Source organism: Eleutherodactylus coqui, chromosome 1, assembly GCF_035609145.1.
Source record: "Eleutherodactylus coqui strain aEleCoq1 chromosome 1, aEleCoq1.hap1, whole genome shotgun sequence".
NCBI classification, from domain to species: domain Eukaryota; kingdom Metazoa; phylum Chordata; class Amphibia; order Anura; family Eleutherodactylidae; genus Eleutherodactylus; species Eleutherodactylus coqui.
The window spans coordinates 56218448-56239379 of NC_089837.1; the positions used below are offsets into that span (position 1 = coordinate 56218448).

At 45.8% G+C, this 20932-nt stretch overlaps 1 protein-coding gene across 1 annotated transcript in view; it reads right to left on the minus strand.

Annotated features, from left to right (window-relative positions):
- Nucleotides 1-19777, minus strand: part of LOC136617929 (adhesion G-protein coupled receptor F3-like) — a 31348-nt gene extending 11571 nt beyond the window's left edge. The window contains exons 1-5 of the mRNA XM_066594295.1: nucleotides 19752-19777; nucleotides 14609-14711; nucleotides 10758-10800; nucleotides 8824-9051; nucleotides 7873-8094 (exon numbers count right to left, since the gene is read on the minus strand). Of these exons, the coding sequence (XP_066450392.1) occupies nucleotides 7873-8094; nucleotides 8824-9051; nucleotides 10758-10800; nucleotides 14609-14711; nucleotides 19752-19777 (622 nt within the window). The remainder of the gene's footprint in view (nucleotides 1-7872; nucleotides 8095-8823; nucleotides 9052-10757; nucleotides 10801-14608; nucleotides 14712-19751) is intronic.
- Between the last annotated feature and the right edge of the window lie 1155 nt (nucleotides 19778-20932).

The window sequence follows — 20932 nt, forward strand, 5'->3', positions numbered from 1 at the left end:
TCCGAGGGAGGAGCGCACAGAGGATTCGAAGGAAGAGCAGCAGGACGATGAGGTGACTGACCCCACCTGGTTTTCTACGCCTACTGAGGACAGGTCTTCAGAGGGGGAGGCAAGGGCAGCAGCAGGGCAGGTTGCAAGAGGCAGTGCGGTGTCCAGGGGTATAGGCAGGGCCAGACCGAATAATCCACCAACTGTTTCCCAAAGCGCCCCCTCGCGCCATGCCACCCTGCAGAGGCCGAGGTGCTCAAAGGTCTAGCAGTTTTTCATTGAGAGTGCAGACGACCGACGAACAGTGGTATGCAAAGTGTGTCGCGCCAAGATCAGCCGGGGAGCCACCACCAGCAGCCTCACCACCACCAGCATGCGCAGACATATGATGGCCAAGCACCCCACAAGGTGGGACGAAGGCTGTTCACCGCCTCCGGTTTGCACCGCTGCCTCTCCCCCTGTGCCCCAACCTGCCACTGAGATCCAACCCCCCTCTCAGGACACAAGCACTACCGTCTCCTGGCCTGCACCCACACCCTCACCTCCGCTGTGCTCGGCCCCATCCACCAATGTCTCTCAGCGCACCGTCCAGCCGTCGCTAGCGCAAGTGTTGGAGCGCAAGCGCAAGTACGCCGCCACGCACCCGCACGCTCAAGCGTTAAACGTGCACATAGCCAAATTTATCAGCCTGGAGATGCTGCCGTATAGGGTTGTGGAAACGGAGGCTTTCAAAGGTATGATGGCAGCGGCGGCCCCGCGCTACTCAGTTCCCAGTCGCCCCTACTTTTCCCGATGTGCCGTCTCAGCCCTGCACGACCACGTCTCCCGCAACATTGTACGCGCCCTCACCAACGCGGTTACTGCCAAGGTCCACTTAACAACGGACACGTGGACAAGCACAGGCGGGCAAGGCCACTATATCTCCCTGACGGCACATTGGGTGAATTTAGTGGAGGCTGGGACAGAGTCAGAGCCTGGGACTGCTCACGTCCTACCCACCCCCAGAATTGCGGGCCCCAGCTCGGTGGTGGTATCTGCGGCGGTGTATGCTTCCTCCACTAAACCACCCTCCTCCTCCTCCTCCTACGCAACCTCTGTCTCGCAATCAAGATGTGTCAGCAGCAGCACGTCGCCAGCAGTCGGTGTCACGCGGCGTGGCAGCACAGCGGTGGGCAAGCGTCAGCAGGCCGTGCTGAAACTACTCAGCTTAGGAGAGAAGAGGCACACGGCCCACGAACTGCTGCAGGGTCTGACAGAGCAGACCGACCGCTGGCTTGCGCCGCTGAGCCTCCAACCGGGCATGGTTGTGTGTGACAACGGCCGTAACCTGGTGGCGGCTCTGCAGCTCGGCAGCCTCACGCACGTGCCATGCCTGGCCCACGTCTTTAATTTGGTGATTCAGCGCTTTCTGAAAAGCTACCCACGCTTGTCAGACCTGCTCGGAAAGGTGCGCCGGCTCTGCGCACATTTCCGCAAGTCCCACACGGACGCTGCCACCCTGCGCACCCTGCAACATCGGTTTCATCTGCCAGTGCACCGACTGCTGTGCGACATGCCCACACGGTGGAACTCTACGCTCCACATGTTGGCCAGGCTCTATGAGCAGCGTAGAGCTATAGTGGAATACCAACTCCAACATGGGCGGCGCAGTGGGAGTCAGCCTCCTCAATTCTTTACAGAAGAGTGGGCCTGGTTTGCAGACATCTGCCAGGTCCTTGGAAACTTTGAGGAGTCTACCCAGATGGTGAGCGGCGATGCTGCAATCATTAGCGTCACCATTCCTCTGCTATGCCTCTTGAGAAGTTCCCTGCAAAGCATAAAGGCAGACGCTTTGCGCTCGGAAACAGAGGCGGGGCAAGACAGTATGTCGCTAGATAGTCAGAGCACCCTCCTGTCTATATCTCAGCGCGTTGAGGAGGAGGAGCATGAGGAGGATGAGGAGGATGAGGAGGAGGGGGAAGAGACAGCTTGGCCCACTGCTGACGGTACCCATGCTGCTTGCCTGTCATCCTTTCAGCGTGTATGGCCTGAGGAGGAGGAAGAGGAGGAGGAGGAGGATCCTGAAAGTGATCTTCCTAGTGAAGACAGCCATGTGTTGCGTACAGGTACCCTGGCCCACTGCTGAGGGTACCCATGCTGCTTTCCTGTCATCCTTTCAGCGTGTATGGCCTGAGGAGGAGGATCCTGAAAGTGATCTTCCTAGTGAGGACAGCCATGTGTTGCGTACAGGTACCCTGGCACACATGGCTGACTTCATGTTAGGATGCCTTTCTTGTGACCCTCGCGTTACACGCATTCTGGCCACTACGGATTACTGGGTGTACACACTGCTCGACCCACGGTATAAGGAGAACCTTTCCACTCTCATACCCGAAGAGGAAAGGGGTTCGAGAGTGTTGCTATACCACAGGACCCTGGCGGACAAACTGATGGTAAAATTCCCATCTGACAGCGCTAGTGGCCGAAGGCGCAGTTCCGAGGGGCAGGTAGCAGGGGAGGCGCAGAGATCAGGCAGCATGTACAGCACAGGCAGGGGAACACTCTCTAAGGCCTTTGACAGCTTTCTGGCTCCCCAGCAAGACTGTGTCACCGCTCCCCAGTCAAGGCTGAGTCGGCGGGAGCACTGTAAAAGGATGGTGAGGGAGTACGTAGCCGATCGCACGACCGTCCTCCGTGACGCCTCTGCCCCCTACAACTACTGGGTGTCGAAGCTGGACACGTGGCCTGAACTCGCGCTGTATGCCCTAGAGGTGGTTGCTTGTCCTGCGGCTAGCGTCTTGTCAGAGAGGGTGTTTAGTGCGGCTGGGGGAATCATCACAGATAAGCGTACCCGCCTGTCAACCGACAGTGCCGACAGGCTTACACTCATCAAGATGAACAAAGCCTGGATTTCCCCAGACTTCTCTTCTCCACCAGCGGACAGCAGCGATACCTAAGCAATACGTAGGCTGCACCCGCGGATGGAAGCATCGTTCTCTATCGCCATCAAAAACGTGGACCTTTTAGCTTCATCAATCTGTGTATAATATTCCTCCTCCTCCTCCTGCTCCTCCTCCTGAAACCTCACGTAATCACGCCGAACGGGCAATTTTTCTTAGGCCCACAAGGCTCAGTCATATAATTTTTCTAAACAATTTTTATACGTTTCAATGCTCATTAAAGAGTTGAAACTTTCACCTGAACCAATTTTTTTTTTAACTGGGCTGCCTCCAGGCCTAGTTACAAATTAAGCCACATTAACCAAAGCGATTAATGGGTTTCACCTGCCCTCTTGGTTGGGCATGGGCAATTTTTCTGAGGTACATTAGTACTGTTGGTACACCAATTTTTTGGGGCCCTCGCCTACAGTGTAATCCAATTAATTTTTTGCCCACCTGCATTAAAGCTGACATTACCTCAGCTGTGATGGACACTGCAATGGGATATATTTATGTACCGCCGGTGGGTTCCAGGGAGCCACCCATGCTGTGGGTCCACAGGGAGTTGTAACTGCATGTGTCTACTTCTAAAGAACCCCAGTCTGACTGGGGCATGCAGTGTGGGCCGAAGCCCACCTGCATTAAACATGACATTACCTCAGCTGTGCTGGGCAATGCAATGGGATATATTTATGTACCGCCGGTGGCTTCCTGGCACCCACCCATGCTGTCGGTCCACACGGAGTTGTAACTGCATGTGTCCACTTCTAAAGAACCCCAGTCTGACTGGGGCATGCAGTGTGGGCCGAAGCCCACCTGCATTTAATCGGACGTTACCTCAGCTGTGATGGGCACTGCAATGGGATACATTTATGTACAGCCGGTGGGTTCCAGGGAGCCACCCATGCTGTGGGTGCACACGGAATTCCCATTGCGGAGTTGTACCTGCCTGTGACTATTTATAAAAAACCGCGGTCTGACTGGGGCATGCAGACACCTTGACAGAATGAATAGTGTGTGGCACATAGGTTCCCCATTGTTATGCCCACGTGTGCAGCTCCTGATGGCGGTGGCACAGGATTATATTTCTCATTGCTTCTGTACAGCATTGTGGGCTATCGCCCCGCCCCTTTAAAGAGGACCCCCGCTCACCCTTAATATTTGCTTTTTCTCATGGAACCATTAGCAGAACAGATCAGATGTAACAAGAGCATACAATGAATCAAAATGGCTTCGCAAGAGCACAGTATAGGCCTGAACGCAGATGACGTTATCTTGGCAATCACAAACCCTATCACCTCTCTTGAACGGGCCCAATCTACTCTAGCACATTTTGGTGATTTCATACTATAAAGTGAATAACGCAAAATCATAGCTGCTAAATGTTGGAATAGATACTAAAACTAAGCAAATTATAAGACTAATTTCTATGACTGCAAAGTCGAGAGGTGATTACTCTCTACTAATCCTCCTTGACCTGTCTGCTGCATTTGACACTGTCGACCATAATCTCCTTCTCACTATGCTCCGCTCTATTGGTCTAAAGGATACTGCTCTCTCCTGGTTCTCCTCCTACCTCTCTGACCGCTCTTTCAGTGTTTCCTTTGCTGGTTCTATCTCTGCTCCACTTCCTCTCGCTGTCGGGGTACCCCAGGGCTCAGTCCTTGGTCCCCTTCTCTTCTCTATCTATACTGCCCCAATTGGACAAACCATCCACAGATTCGGCCTCCAATACCATCTCTATGCTGACGACACCCAACTATACACCTCCTCCCGTGAGATCTCTGGACCATTCCTCCAAAATATCACCGACTGTCTGTCCGCTGTCTCTAACACTATGTCCTCCCTTTTTCTCAAACTAAACCTCTCTAAAACTGACCTCCTTGTCTTTCCACCTTCTAACCGACCTCCCCTCAACATCTCCATTCCAGTGTCTGGCACCATCATAACCCCCCGACGGCATGCCCGATGCCTTGGGGTCACACTGGACTCTGACCTCTCCTTTGCCCCCCATATCCAATCTCTGGCCCAAACATGCCACATGCACCTCAAAAATATTGCTAAAATACGTCCGTTCCTAACCACGGACACGCTAAAGACGCTCGTGGTTGCGCTCATCCACTCCCGGCTTGACTACTGCAACTCGCTACTCATCGGCCTCCCCCGCACTAGACTCGCTCCGCTCCAATCCATACTAAATGCAGCAGCGAGACTCATTTTTCTATCCAGTCGTTATTCAGACGCCTCTGCATTATGCCAGTCGCTGCATTGGCTGCCCATCCACTGCAGAACTAAATTTAAACTCCTCTACCTCACTCACAAAGCTCTGCATGGCGCTGCGCCACCATACATCACCTCCCTCCTGTCAGTATACCACCCAGCCCGCTCACTCCGATCGGCAAACACACTCAGACTAAACACCCCTGTAATACGAACCTCTCATGCTCGCCTACAGGACTTCACTAGAGCAGCACCCATCCTCTGGAATGCTCTACCCCAAGGCATCCGGACAATTCCCGATGCACGAAATTTCAGACGTGCCTTAAAAACGCACCTCTTCAGGGAAGCATACCAAATCTCCTGACCTAGTCCCTCGCCCCTCCCTATGGTGCTCCACCCTGGTTGCCTTCTGATAAATGATCTGTACATAATATTTCCTATTGCCTGTGTTCCCCACCCCCTGCACCTCCTGTACCACCCTCAACCCATTTGTGTCTAACCCAATGTACCTTATATTGTAATTGTTGTATTGTTTTGCATTTATCCATGCCTGAAAGCGCTGCGGAATAAGTTGGCGCTATACAAATAAAGATTATTATTATATTATTATTTGCATGAAACAAGCACTCTTTACCCTATTTAGGTATCAATAATTTCCGCAAACACTTATTTATCTTGGGCTGCAAAATAGCAGCAGTTAAGATGATGATCTTGCCACGAATCCTTTATATCTTTAGAACTGTAGTGATCCCTATTCCAGTAACCTTCCTTACTAAACTCCAATCTATTATCAATAAATTTATTTGGGGAGGAGCTCACATCAGAATCAAATTCTCTACTTTAGCGAAACCATATGAGTTAGGAGTAGAGATGAGCGAACATGTCCGTTACGGACACATCCGCACCCGGACACCGGCTTTGCCGAACACTGCAGTGTTCGCGCGTAAAGGTCCGGGTGCCGCCGGGGGGCGGGGAGATGCGCGGCGGCGCGGGCGGCAGTAGCGGGGAACAGGGGGGAGCCCTCTCTCTCTCCCTCTCCCCCCCACTCCCCGCCGCACCCCCCCGCGCTGCCACGGCGGCCCCCGAACTTTTTCGCCCGAACACTGAAGTGTTCGCAAAGTTCGGTGTTCGGGCGAAAAAGGGGCGGGGCCGAACGTGTTCGCTCATCTCTAGTTAGGAGGCATGAGGGCACTTGACATCAAGAGATATTTTGCTACTGCTATATTAGATCAAACCAAACAGTGGTGGGTTGCCCCGTCACATGAAAAATGGGTCTCCATAGGGATAGTGGCCTTGGGAGCCCCCTCGATTTTCCTTCTCAGGGCCAGGCCCCCCTCCCTTCCGGCACACGCTCTTCCGAGCCTTCAAATTTCGGTTCAAATCTGGAACCAATTGATCTCCACATCGTCCATGATGGTCTCGGACTCAGTCTTCCCCTTGCGACTCCTCTCCTCCATGCTCTCGACTTTGATTTTGGGGTGTGGGGGGAAGTACAGGGGGGGGGGGGGAATTGTGGTAAATGTAGTTTCAAGCTACATGCCAGCTGGAATGTGGTGGCCATCTTGGAAAATAGGGATGTGGGGAAAACCTCAGAAATGGAGGACAGGATAAGAAGGTAGCAGCTGTACACTTTCTACCCATAACCAGCTGTACATAAACATGGCGCAAATATCTTTCATATCTGGAATTTTTGAAAATTCGCTTCACTTCCAGCAGCTATTCGTTTCGACCCCTCCATACATATGCACGTTGGAACAAGCAATCATTTGTTCCAAGTGGTGAGAGGGTAATAAGCTGCTGTCCGTCACCTCTCACACCGACTTATCTCCAAAGAGTACAAAGAATCGGGCATGTTAAAATCCAACATACTCAATTCTTCTTTCACTCACATCTGACATTGGAGTCAGGAAAGCCCATAAATGTTAGATGGTCGAATGATCTTGCTGAATTTGGTAGCGTCGTCCGACGTTCATCTAATGCGTTCGGGTACCTTTAGTGATGGCAGCCCTAACTTGGGAGCCATATGAAAGGAGGTCTTAGAGGCACATGTGAAAATGTTCACAAAACTGAAATCCCAACAGCACCCTCAACCAATATGACTGCAATTGGTAATACTTTTCGGTGATGTCTAATCAGCTGTAGACACTGTAGACGCTGTAGAGATTGCTTGAGGCAAAGAGGACTGCTGGTTGGAGAGCTCAGCAGAAAACATTTGAAGAGCCAACGGCACATGTGTGATTCAAACTTTGCTTTTTGGATGGGTGCTTCTTATTCCAAAAATATAATGGTGCCAGAGGAGAATGACAAATGAGACCTCGAAAAGCTGCTGTAGGGCTTTGAGGTTGGATGAGAGGGGAGCTGCAATATTTGCTCATTAGAATAGCAGACTTAAGCAAAGACTATTAATTTCGGGTCCACACAAAAATAAGTTAAAACAATGCCTCTATAGCGCCACCTATTAGAAGACAGCATTCCTGCAAGTCAATGTTAGCAAGCTTTGTAACAATGACTGGGAATATAAGTCAAAGGCAGAAGGGAAAGATAACCATGTACAAACAGACTGTTTCAGGGTTTTACTTCTAGTCAATATACAGGGTCCACACAGAGCATTGAGATGGATCCTCTCCCGACAGCTCTTTCGATAAATGCACCATTTTCAGGGCCAAAATTTGGTTTAATTATCTTACTTCAATGGGCTACTTTGATTATGGCTGCAAATGCAAAACAGGGGATGTTGTGTACTCACCAGCCTGTGCTCTTATTGTCACATTGTTGTAAGTCCAGGATACGTTGTACTCTTCACCGTCAAATGGTACGCAGCACTCCAACACTAACTGGGATGTGTCCATTGAGGTCAACGTCTTCTGGAATAGATTGGCAATGATCTCAGCTGGAAGTAGGGTAACGCTGACCTCTGCTTTAGCTTCATGTACCAGGGTTTCATTGAAGAACTGGCAAATATATGTTCCTAGAACAAGCCAGAATCTTGTTTCTTAAAGGTTATAATACAAAACAAAGAAAGGCAAATATACAATTTTGGAAGCTTAATTCTAATGTGCCCATTGAGATTCTTTAATGTGCCCATACGTAAGGGACTGGTCGGTGACAATCTGCCTATAGGCATACTGATTCCTATTGCTTCCTTTGAAGGGATTGACATAACCAGACAACATCTTCTCAAAATGAAATGTTTCAAGATCTTCTGCTGGAAGCTGAGTGTGGCCATTGCAAGGAAAATGTACCATAGTAGTGTATGACCATGTAATATACAGTCCTCGAATATTCTCCCCCTTGAGCATCCGTATATACCATTATGTTATAGGTAGTTGACATGTATTCAAATCCATGTGCAGGTTCATAAACTTAAAAAGTTAGTCCTAGGCATGTGATAAGGACAGTGGGAAGACCAACAATGATCATCGATTGTACAGATCACATGGATCTTGGTGTCTTATAGGCAACCTTGGTGAGAGGTTGCCCCTATATGTAAGGACAATCATGTATGGCTGATCTTATGTTCTTCAAGTTCCTCAACATCCCTACTGTAGGTACCTGATGGATCATGAAGACACTACATTGTCAGTGGGTGGTCTTGCGATGTAACAAACCCTGGTACCAATCCATATGTAACTCAAGTAATGTTAGTACACTGGGCTCTGATTTTGGTTGGGAATGAGCACTTCTCATAGCTACTGACCTTCCCACCAGATATCCGCCTTGTTGATGATGAGAACAGAGATGGCCTGATCCGACTGGACCTCCACTGAAATGTTCACATTATTTCCACCACTATGAATGATGTTGGTGACATTATTGGAGGTCAGAAACCAGTTCACAGCATTTATCGTTTCATTAATTTGACAAGTCAGCTGGATGGGGTCCCAGTATCTAACTTCCAGTATCATAGGCTCAATATATGTCATTCCTGTAATACACAGAAATTCAGCATGTATAAATTACTTCTAGTCTAGATTGTGAAATGAGGCAGTATTATAGTAGTTGTATTCTTGTACATAGGGGGCCGTATTATAGTAGTTATATTCTTGTACATAGGAGGCCGTATTATAGTAGTTATATTCTTGTACATAGGAGGCAGTATTATAGTAGTAATATTCTTGTACATGGGGGGCAGTAATATAGTAGTTATATTCTTGTACATAGGAGGCAGTATTATAGTAGTTATATTCTTGTACATAGGAGACAGTATTATAGTAGTTATATTCTTGTACATAGGGGGCAGTATTATAGTATTTATATTCCTGTACATAGGGGATAGTATTATAGTAGTTATATTCTTGTACATAGGAGGCCGTATTATAGTAGTTATATTCTTTTACATAGGAGGCAGTATTATAGTAGTTATATACTTGTACATAGGGGCAGTATTCTAGTAGTTATATTCTTGTACATAGGGGACAGTATTATAGTAGTTATATTCTTGTGTATAGGAGCAGTATTATAGTAGTTATATACTTGTACATAGGAGCAGTATTATAGTAGTTATATTCTTGTACACAGGGGGCAGTATTATAGTAGTTATATTCTTGTACGTAGGGGGCAGTATTATAGTAGTTATATTCCTGTACATAGAGGGCAGTATTATAGTAGTTAAATTCTTGTACATAGGAGGCAGTATTATAGTAGTTATATTCTTGTACATAGGAGCAGTATTATAGTAGTTATATTCTTGTACATAGGAGGCAGTATTATAGTAGTTATATTCTTGTACATAGGAGGCAGTACTATAGTAGTTATATTCCTGTACATAGGGGATAGTATTATAGTATTTATATACTTGTACATAGGGGCAGTATTATAGTAGTTATATTCTTGTACATAGGAGGCCGAATTATAGTAATTATATTCTTGTACATAGGGGGCACTATTATAGTAGTTATATTCTTGTACATAGGAGGCCGAATTATAGTAGTTATATTCTTGTACATAGGGGCAGTATTATAGTAGTTATATTCTTGTGTATAGGAGCAGTATTATAGTAGTTATATACTTGTACATAGGAGCAGTATTATAGTAGTTATATTCTTGTACACAGGGGGCAGTATTATAGTAGTTATATTCCTGTACATAGAGGGCAGTATTATAGTAGTTAAATTCTTGTACATAGGAGGCAGTATTACAGTAGTTATATTCTTGTACATAGGAGCAGTATTATAGTAGTTATATTCTTGTACATAGGAGGCAGTATTATAGTAGTTATATTCTTGTACATAGGAGGCAGTACTATAGTAGTTATATTCCTGTACATAGGGGATAGTATTATAGTATTTATATACTTGTACATAGGGGCAGTATTATAGTAGTTATATTCCTGTACATAGGGGATAGTATTATAGTAGTTATATTCTTGTACATAGGAGCAGTATTATAGTAGTTATATTCTTGTACATAGGAGGCAGTATTATAGTAGTTATATTCTTGTACATAGGAGGCAGTACTATAGTAGTTATATTCCTGTACATCGGGGATAGTATTATAGTATTTATATACTTGTACATAGGAGGCAGTATTATAGTAGTTATATTCTTGTACATAGGAGGCCGAATTATAGTAGTTATATTCTTGTACGTAGGAGGCCGTATTCTGCAACCAGCAATAGAAAGTGATACTTACGAGACAGCTGCCTCCTTACCCTTTCTTTACCAAATTCAGACTCCTGTTTAAAAAGAAAACATATAGTGATTGACAAGTGCCACTTTGTTAGTATTGTTCTCATCTGTGAATTCACCAGTACGCTGATCACTTGGATATTTTTTTCCCATTGTTAAGGTTCATTTATACGAGACAAATGTCGTGCCCGACACTCTTCCTTGTGTGTCCTCGCTCCCATGCTCTTGCACGGGAGCTAGTATTGCTGGATCACAGTGGGGCGGCTGCAGGAGATTTCTCTCCTCTCGCTCCCTCACCCCTCTCCATTGAATTAACATAGTGGCCGTTCAATACTGAACGGCTGCTAATTACACTGAGCGATTAGCTCATCATCCATTGTTTAGGCTGCATAAATGGTGGATGATGAGCTGAATGATTATTGTTGAGTGTAAATAGCAGCCGTTCAGTACTGAACGGCCACTGTGTTAATTTAATGGAGATGGGCGGGGAGCACAAGGAGTGAAATCTCTTCCAGCCGCCCCACTGTGAGTCAGACATACAAGCTCTTGTGCAGCAGCACAAGAGCGAGTATATGCGGGGACGAGTGTCAGGCATCGTTTATCTGATATTCGTCCCGTGTAAATGGGTCTTTACTAATACAGCCTGTGGCCTTTTAATGGGTAGCAAATTAGGTAACCGGAGCAAACTAAAGCCACCCACTATTATTTAGCAGTATAATGAGGAAATTGAATTTTAACATTATGTGGGAAACAAATGGCAATATTTCAAAGAAAAAATCGACCACATTCGAAAAGAAATCTCTGAAAGCTGCATGGTTAGCCCTGATCCCAGCTTCATCAGCACTGCATCCAGCACCTACTCACTATCTACGCTAGAACCAACGACAGAGGAAGAAGTCTCCAGGCTCCTTTCCACTGCCCGCCCTACCACCTGCGCCAGCGACCCTCTCCCCTCTCACCTCCTCCGCTCCCTTTCCCCAGCTCTCATTACTCACCTTACCACAATCTGCAACCTCTCCCTAACCTCTGGCACTTTTCCCTCCTCATTCAAACACTCCATTATATCCCCTCTGCTTAAAAAAACAACCTTGGACCCGACAAATGCTGCTAACTACCGACCCGTCTCAAACCTCCCCTTTATCTCCAAATTACTGGAACGCCTGGTCTACTCCCGGCTTACTCGCTTTCTCTCTGACAACTCACTCCTCGACCCCCTCCAGTCTGGTTTCCGCTCTCTACACTCGACCGAAACTGCCCTTACAAAAGTAACAAATGACCTGATGACTGCAAAGTCGAGAGGTGATTACTCTCTACTAATCCTCCTTGACCTGTCTGCTGCATTTGACACTGTCGACCATAATCTCCTTCTCACTATGCTCCGCTCTATTGGTCTAAAGGATACTGCTCTCTCCTGGTTCTCCTCCTACCTCTCTGACCGCTCTTTCAGTGTTTCCTTTGCTGGTTCTATCTCTGCTCCACTTCCTCTCGCTGTCGGGGTACCCCAGGGCTCAGTCCTTGGTCCCCTTCTTTTCTCTATCTATACTGCCCCAATTGGACAAACCATCCACAGATTCGGCCTCCAATACCATCTCTATGCTGACGACACCCAACTATACACCTCCTCCCGTGAGATCTCTGGACCATTCCTCCAAAATATCACCAACTGTCTGTCCGCTGTCTCTAACACTATGTCCTCCCTTTTTCTCAAACTAAACCTCTCTAAAACTGACCTCCTTGTCTTTCCACCTTCTAACCGACCTCCCCTCAACATCTCCATTCCAGTGTCTGGCACCATCATAACCCCCCGACGGCATGCCCGATGCCTTGGGGTCACACTGGACTCTGACCTCTCCTTTGCCCCCCATATCCAATCTCTGGCCCAAACATGCCACATGCACCTCAAAAATATTGCTAAAATACGTCCGTTCCTAACCACGGACACGCTAAAGACGCTCGTGGTTGCGCTCATCCACTCCCGGCTTGACTACTGCAACTCGCTACTCATCGGCCTCCCCCGCACTAGACTCGCTCCGCTCCAATCCATACTAAATGCAGCAGCTAGACTCGTTTTTCTATCCAGTCGTTATTCAGACGCCTCTGCATTATGCCAGTCGCTGCATTGGCTGCCCATCCACTACAGAACTAAATTTAAACTCCTCTACCTCACTCACAAAGCTCTGCATGGCGCTGCGCCACCATACATCGCCTCCCTACTGTCAGTATACCACCCAGCCCGCTCACTCCGATCGGCAAACACACTCAGACTAAACACCCCTGTAATACGAACCTCTCATGCTCGCCTACAGGACTTCACTAGAGCAGCACCCATCCTCTGGAATGCTCTACCCCAAGGCATCCGGACAATTCCCGATGCACGAAATTTCAGACGTGCCTTAAAAACGCACCTCTTCAGGGAAGCATACCAAATCTCCTGATCTAGTCCCTCGCCCCTCCCTATGGTGCTCCACCCTGTTTGCCTTCTGATAAATGATCTGTACATAATATTTCCTATTGCCTGTGTTCCCAACCCCGTGCACCTCCTGTACCACCCCCAACCCATTTGTGTCTAACCCAATGTATCTCACATTGTAATTGTTGTATTGTTTTGCATTTATCCATGCCTGAAAGCGCTGCGGAATAAGTTGGCGCTATACAAATAAAGATTATTATTATTATATTATATGTGTAGGTTTTAAGGAAGCATGATTTGCAATTAGTAAGTGGATTAATGGGAAAAGTTTGAGGAGTAGTATCAGAAGTAAATGTTTTCGGTTGATTAATAAAATAACACTTATTGTTGTAGCGCCTTTAGCTTGGATATAAGATGTGATACAAGCGGGCATGGAGGCTTTAGTATCCTATTGTACTGCCTCTAGCTTGGATACTAGATGTGGTACGGGCGGGCATGGAGGCTCTAGTACCTTGTTATATTGCCTCTAGCTTGGATACAAGATGTGATACAGGCGGGCATGGAGGCTCTAGTACCCTGTTGTATCACCTCCAGCTTGGATACTAGATGTGGTACGGGTGGGCATGGAGGCTCTAGTACCTTGTTGTATTGCCTCTAGCTTGGATACAAGATGTGATATGGGCGGGCATAGAGGCTCTAGTACCCTGTTGTATCGCCTCCAGCTTGGATACTAGATGTGGTACGGGCAGGCATGGAGGCTCTAGTACCTTCTTGTATTGCCTCTAGCTTGGATACACGATGTGATTCGGGCGGGTATGGAGGCTCTAGTACCCTGTTGTACCGCCTCTTGCTTGGATACAATCTGTGATACGGGTAGGCATGGAGGCTCTAGTACCTTGTTGTATTGCCTCTAGCTTGGACACACAATGTGATTCGGGCGGGCATGGAGGCTCTAGTACCCTGTTGTACCGCCTCTAGCTTGGATACAAGATGTGATACAGGCGGGCATGGAGGCTCTAGTACTCTGTTGTACCGCCTCTAGCCTGGATACAAGATGTGATACAGGTGGGCATGGAGGCATACAGGTTCTGTATGGTATCCTGTGGCATATCGGTCCATATTTGCTGTAACTGAACCTCTAGTTCGTACAAACTCGGAGGCCGTCAAAGTTGGCATTCCAGATGGTCCCATACATGTTCTATTGGTAATAAATCTGGCGACCGGGCAGCCATGGAAGTGTAACAATATTGTGGAGGGATTCCTGTTACTGCCTTGTCTGCTATTTATTATTATCCTGCTGGAAAATGTCAGCTGTTGCAGAACTATAACTCCCAGGATGCTCTGATAGCCTTTAGGCAGTCAGGTTATATTGGAAGATTCGCTGGATCTGTTCTTGAATAATAGGTATAGAATTTCTTATAAACTGTGTTATTTAAATTGCTTACCCCCTCGTGGAATGCGAGACTCCGCTGCTTCTCATAGTCCGCATAACTCTGGCTTGTTTCAGTCATTAGAAGCAGGAATAAAGCCGCAATAGCCTTTTTCATCCTGAATCACAGCAAAGAAGTCTCAATTAATGATGACTTGCCCAATGAGAAAGCATTTTCATACTGCGTATTATGCATGTGAAAAATACGCATGTAATACGTGGACAACATACGTCTGTGTGAGTGGGCCTTAATGGTGAGCACCCATAGACACTTCATATCTGCAAACAAATGCATAATGGTTTTTTGTACTAGCCGTGTAAATGGTGCACAATTTGATAAAATCCGTGTTTGCCCATCCGCCACGTCAAGGCGAACCTATAGTCTTAAAAGCCTTTACAAGGTGCCCGCTTACCCCGCTGCTCTTTAATATTGCAATAGAACCACTGGCGTGTATGCTGGAGGAAAGTAGAGATATAGAAGGGATCAAGATCCGCAACAGAACTGTTTCCCATCTGTTCCAGGTGGTTCAGTGATAGGATATAAGCCAGGTACCCAGCTTTCCTATTTATATGAAGGCTTTTTAGCCTAAAGAGACGTGCCTATAGAGCTAGGTACCCATTCATTAAGGTTCGCCTTGACGTGGCGGATGGGCATACACGGATTTGATCAAATTGTGCACTAAGGACCTTGCATTTTTATGCGGTTAGTACGAGAAAGCATTTTATGCATTTCTTTGCAGGTATTAAGTGTGTCGGGGTGCTGAAGCATGTTTGATACTGTATTTCTTGCAGCTATGGCTTATTGTGCACCTTCACACTTAATTTATTTTTTGGATTTTTGTTTTCTATATGCAATTAATTGTGAGTACCATCGCCCAGGCTCCTCACTTGTAAAATGGATTATTCTGCCTGCATCACTGCACAGCTTCCCCAAAGGTCCTGTGCTAGTAATCTGTTCAGGGGGCAGTGACTGCATATATCAAGTAGTGGACTCAAGTTACTTCTAAAGAGACTCCTATTTGCCGCTGGCCGGGCTAAACTATTTATCGACTGTGATAATGTTATACTGCGTGCACAATATTAACCCCTAATGCTCCATAACATATATTTATGTCATGGAGATTCGGGGTTTGTATGTAGGGGGCATTGTAGCTATTACTGAAAGTGGCATTTAAATGGTGGTGAGATCATGGGGTGCTGTTCAGTCGCCATGGCAGCCAGAATCCTTCTGAAAGCCCCCAGGGCTGCCATTGCGGATTGTCTATCAAGCAATAGATAGACTGCCTGTCAGATCGTGGTATAATATAATGCTATGGCATTACATCTTACTGCAGGAGCAATTCTTGTCCCCTTTGGGGGCTAAAAAAATGTAAAAATACATTTAAAGTACTTTTATTAATTATTAAAAAGATTAAAGTAATAAAAGTTAAAAAATAGAAAACATTTTGCCATTTTAATAATCAGAAAAACTAAATAACCCCCCCCCAAAAAAAACATATTTGGTATCTCTGTGCCCATAAAAGTCTGATCTATCAAAGTAACGCATTATTTACTCCCCAAGGTGAATGTCGTCAGAAAAAAAATACACAACGCCAGAATTGTGCTTTTTTGGTCATTTTATCCCAAAGAAAAAAGTAATAAAAAGCGATCAAAAAGTCATCTGTACTCTAAAATGGTACCAATAAAAACTATAGGACGAGCTGGAACTCCTCTGTGAGAAAGGTGGTATCTAACGAAAGGAGGCAGGAAACTTACTTTAAGATAATCGCAGTTTATAGGTTTGACAAACCACAGAACCCTAATTGCCCAACAAGGCTACAAGCATGTCCTAGATGTGACCTGCCCAGCTCTGCCAGAGGATTAATAAATACTGGACAGGGATCCAAAAACTGGTGCAGGACATTGGGGTTCTGACCCTACAGCTGACACCACAAACATTTATACTTCATCAGCTGCCAACACAGGCGAGAAAAGCTGATATAACTCATACCATTCTCTTGATCGGCAAGAGGTGCCTCTTGAGCAATTGGTGGCTATCTAAACCCCCGGAGATAAGGGATGTCATACAACAGCTAAAACAGCTCATGAAAATGGAGAGAATCGAGATTGAGCGACGGGTGGAATCTGAAGCCCCAACATTTTACAATAAGAACTTATAATCTTCAGGTCGCGAGCGAGAGCTTACACTCTGCACCACACGAGGCTCTAATATCATATGGTTGTATGTTATTGCTATATTATTCTTTATCCTACATTCAGTAGAGCACTGGTGTGAAACCTCTCCATCACCGGAGTCATATTCCGCACCTGTTACATCCCTCTACATACTGCTTTGTGCCGGTTATGGTTACTCCTAGACGCCTCCTCTTCACAATACCGCATTTACAGATCTAGCCAATCAGCAATTTCATGAACTGACTTGTGGTGAAGGCTGCACCTATGACAGCATCACGCTGAACGTCACTGCGCTCTTTGGTGCAATCCATGCTACTGCAAATGTTTGCATATGGAGATCGCATTGCTGTGGGCTTGATTTAATAATAATAATCTTTATTTGTATAGCGCCAACATATTCCGGAGCGCTGATTTCATGCAATGTGTGTAGATGAGACGCCAGAGCGCAACAATTAGGAGGGTGCACACATAGCGTAGACCATACAGTACAGGTAAAAAATAAATCAATAGATAGATATGTGATATTGTCTCCTCCTACTATAGATCTACTGCACAGATAATACATGTGATGCAGATGCTCTTCACCAGATGTCACACATCTCACACCGACACGCATTTCGTTCAGAGCTTCATCAGGACTGATAATTAAAAAGCAATGCTACAGATACCACGGTAGTTAAATGTTAATCAAACATGACAACACCTGTAGATGAATAGCTGGCTCTTACATGTCCATAAACCTCGCTGCCGGTGGATCACGGCGATGCCCATTTGACTCACGTTCCAACATACTACGTTGAGTAACTATGTAGACGTGTCCCCACCCATTATCTCGTGATCCACAGCATATATTTGTTTGGTCAATATTTGATTTCCACACGTTATAATAGTTACATGTGTATTTACAAGTATTTACTTTGTTTCACTGATGTTTTGTTGGATGTGAGGATTTGATTCTCCTGATAACATACAAGGAATGGCTATTTTATTAGAGGCTACTGTAGTGGCCCAGAGTTTGGGAACCCCTCCAGCACCTCAGAATGCATGTTTTATGTTTGTCTCGTGCAGTGTCTTGTATGTGGAATGCATGTGTATTGGATGTCTTCAGGCATGAATGGGTTAATGCCTGATCATGTCTGGAAAATGTATCGTATTGTCCTGTGTCGTATAAAAGAGTGGTCACATGTCTGTGAGGGAGTAGTAGTAGGGGGAGTAGAGAGAGAATCCAGGAGCAGAGTGACACCGTGAGTTGGGAGACATGGAGGAGGCCGAGAGGTGGTCTGCTGTTACCGCTTGGGCTTATTCTTCCCAAGAAACTCATCACTGTAACTAGCTACTAGGAGTGCATGTGCAAGAACCGCATGTGTCCGGAGAGCAAGAGAGACAGTGAGTGAGTAACAGGAGAGGGAGAAAGAGAGTTACCAGGAGAGTAAATTCTTACAGATAACTGGGACTGTAGAGATGCAAATACGTGTGAATCCTCCCTGCTTCACCACTGTAAGAATTGTTGGACTGTTATTGGTTATTCATGTTTAAGTAAACGGATAGAGCCGAACGTTCCCGGTTTGTGTTCAGAAAAGACATTCTGCGTGCATGGCCTACTGTATTTCACCTCAAAGATTCACTGCAGAGGATGGAACGTTGGCGTCACGAATGACCAACAGGACTTCAGGTAACCACTGTTACCAGCTTTGTGGGCTCCCTGTTAGTAACGGACTATCCCCAGGGGAGGAGATGGCAGAGCCCCGTGACAAGGTTATCTCTCTATCCTGCTGTCTTCTCAGCTGAGGGCCTGCGTATCGGACCCTGCAACCCCATCTAGTAGTTCGTGGACTACCTTTGGCCTTCAGAGCCACAGTAATTAATCATAGAGTAGATACCACTAGGAGGTGAAATAATCCTGCAGAAATATCAGCTATGTGGACAGGAAGTTTATTGTGGTTGCCTCAAAATAAATGGAGGTACTAAGATGTTCTGAACAGGAAGGGGTCATCAATTCATGCTGCTTGTACCAATTTCTGACCTCCTATAAGCATGGCGCAGCAGATATCTGGATTCATCTGAGCAGAAGATATTTTCCACTGATTAGTGATACAACTTTTGTGGTCTTTCTCTTTTTCTTAGACAGCAATTGCTCTCAGATGGGTTGCTGTTGTTATAGCCCATCCGTGCTAAGGAACAGCTATTGTGTGTTTGGACACATTAGATAGAACAGCAGTGTTGTAATCAACTGCAATTTGCTTGACTGTGAACCATCTGTTCATTAGAAGGATTCTTGACATCCCCCTCTGACCCCTTTCTTAACTTGTTTTTTTTTTTCTGTCCACAGGATCCCCTTTCACTGAACGTTTTTCCTCCTCTTTGTATACTCTCCACATTGCCACAAGGTGGGCAGTGAAATCCTGGCCCCAGCTTGTCCAACACCGATGACCCGGCCTCGTTGGAAGTCGCTCAGATAGATGGATTTTCCCATCCAATGTAGATTCACACTGAAACTGATCCACCGAAAACTTGTCGTGTGATTTTATACTGGACTACGGGATCACAGGTTTAATTAGGGTTCAAGCATTGAAGGCCCGCGGGCTCTAATAAACTGGATGTTCAGTGTAGATCTCTCCTGGCACCACGCACAAAAAAGTGTGATACGTAATATCTAGTATACTATAGAAATAGATGTATACTATGGCTTATATTTGTGATATTTTCCGCCGCACCGTTATCCCCTCTTGTTCCTCAATGTGATCCCAGCTGGCCCAGGTTGATGTCCATTCCCTGTAAAAACAGATTGAGACGGAAGATGGAGAGGCAACACTGGAGCAGAGGGCAATCTGGGAGTGAAATTGGCTAATTTATTCTTTTTATGTATGGCCAACAAAAAAAGCTTTAACTCAGACAATCCCTTTATTATCGAATCTGCTATTGATTTGTATTTACAGCTCCTACACAATCCTATGCGTCTCCATGGTAACAGACTACAGACATACCTTGTGTAGTCAAATCCTGCAGTCATACTGGCAGACATCTGTCCTTTCTGTTTTGCTGAACTACAACAGTACCTTCCTTGTCTATGGGATGTGTCTGGTATTGCAGCTCAACCCCATTTAATGAAGCTGAGCTGCAGCTCTAAACAAAGCCATGAACAAGAGTGGGGCTGCTTCTTGATACTATTAGTAGTATCGAGTATTTGGTGAAAGGGAGATGTAGTATGCTCCATGTAGGTTGATTCAGCACTGGTACGTTTGATGCAGAATACGTATTACTTCAGGATATGATTTTTCTGTCTATACAAAACGAAATAAAAAATGTATACATTAAATTGTTTTGTTTATTGTCATTTATGAAAAACGGATGATACATTTATTATATAAACACTCTGAACACATTAAAGAGGCTGTTTCTGATTTAGAACAAGAAATCCACTATCAAACACCATAATAGGGAATCCTGGGGATCCCTTGTTAAGAACAATCATCTATTAGCCAGAAAGGCTACAGTGTTTCTTGCACTGGAGGATCCAGCATATCCATACAGAATACAGACAGCTCATTGAATTCAATAAGAACTGTGTAATACTTTGTTTCGCCTGTAGGGCTGCTGTAGGGAAATTAAACACTTGCTGCTGGGTTCCTGCACAGATTACAGCCAATAATGGGGGTACACACAGTGATCAGCTTATTTGCGCAGAACCAAATATTATAACCCTTTTTAAACACTACTACAATGTTTATATCATGGTCTCAGACCATATAGTATAGAGTAACAGTACACTTATACAGCTTCTAGACCCAATTCTTACCTATGTGCATTATATTTATCAATCTCTAAGTTGTTATAGAATATTAGGGAAAAAAGGTCATTTTTCCCCAGAAACAGTGCCACTCTTTCTAGTATATCAGATATGGTATTCAATTGAATGGGTTTGAGCTACAATACCAGATGCAGCCATACAGAAGGGTGGCACTGTTTCTGGAAGACAAAGACCTACAGTATTTTCTTCTAATCTTGTGCAGCCCTTTTAAAGGGGTTGTCGTACTTCTAGCTGTTTAGCTGCAGGAAACAGACAGCTCCACAAATTGCGCAGTGGCCAGAGTGGGTACTGCAGGCTGAACCCTACTGTGCAATGTACAGAGGGGCCCGCTTGCTGTAGCAAAACATCTAAAAGTGG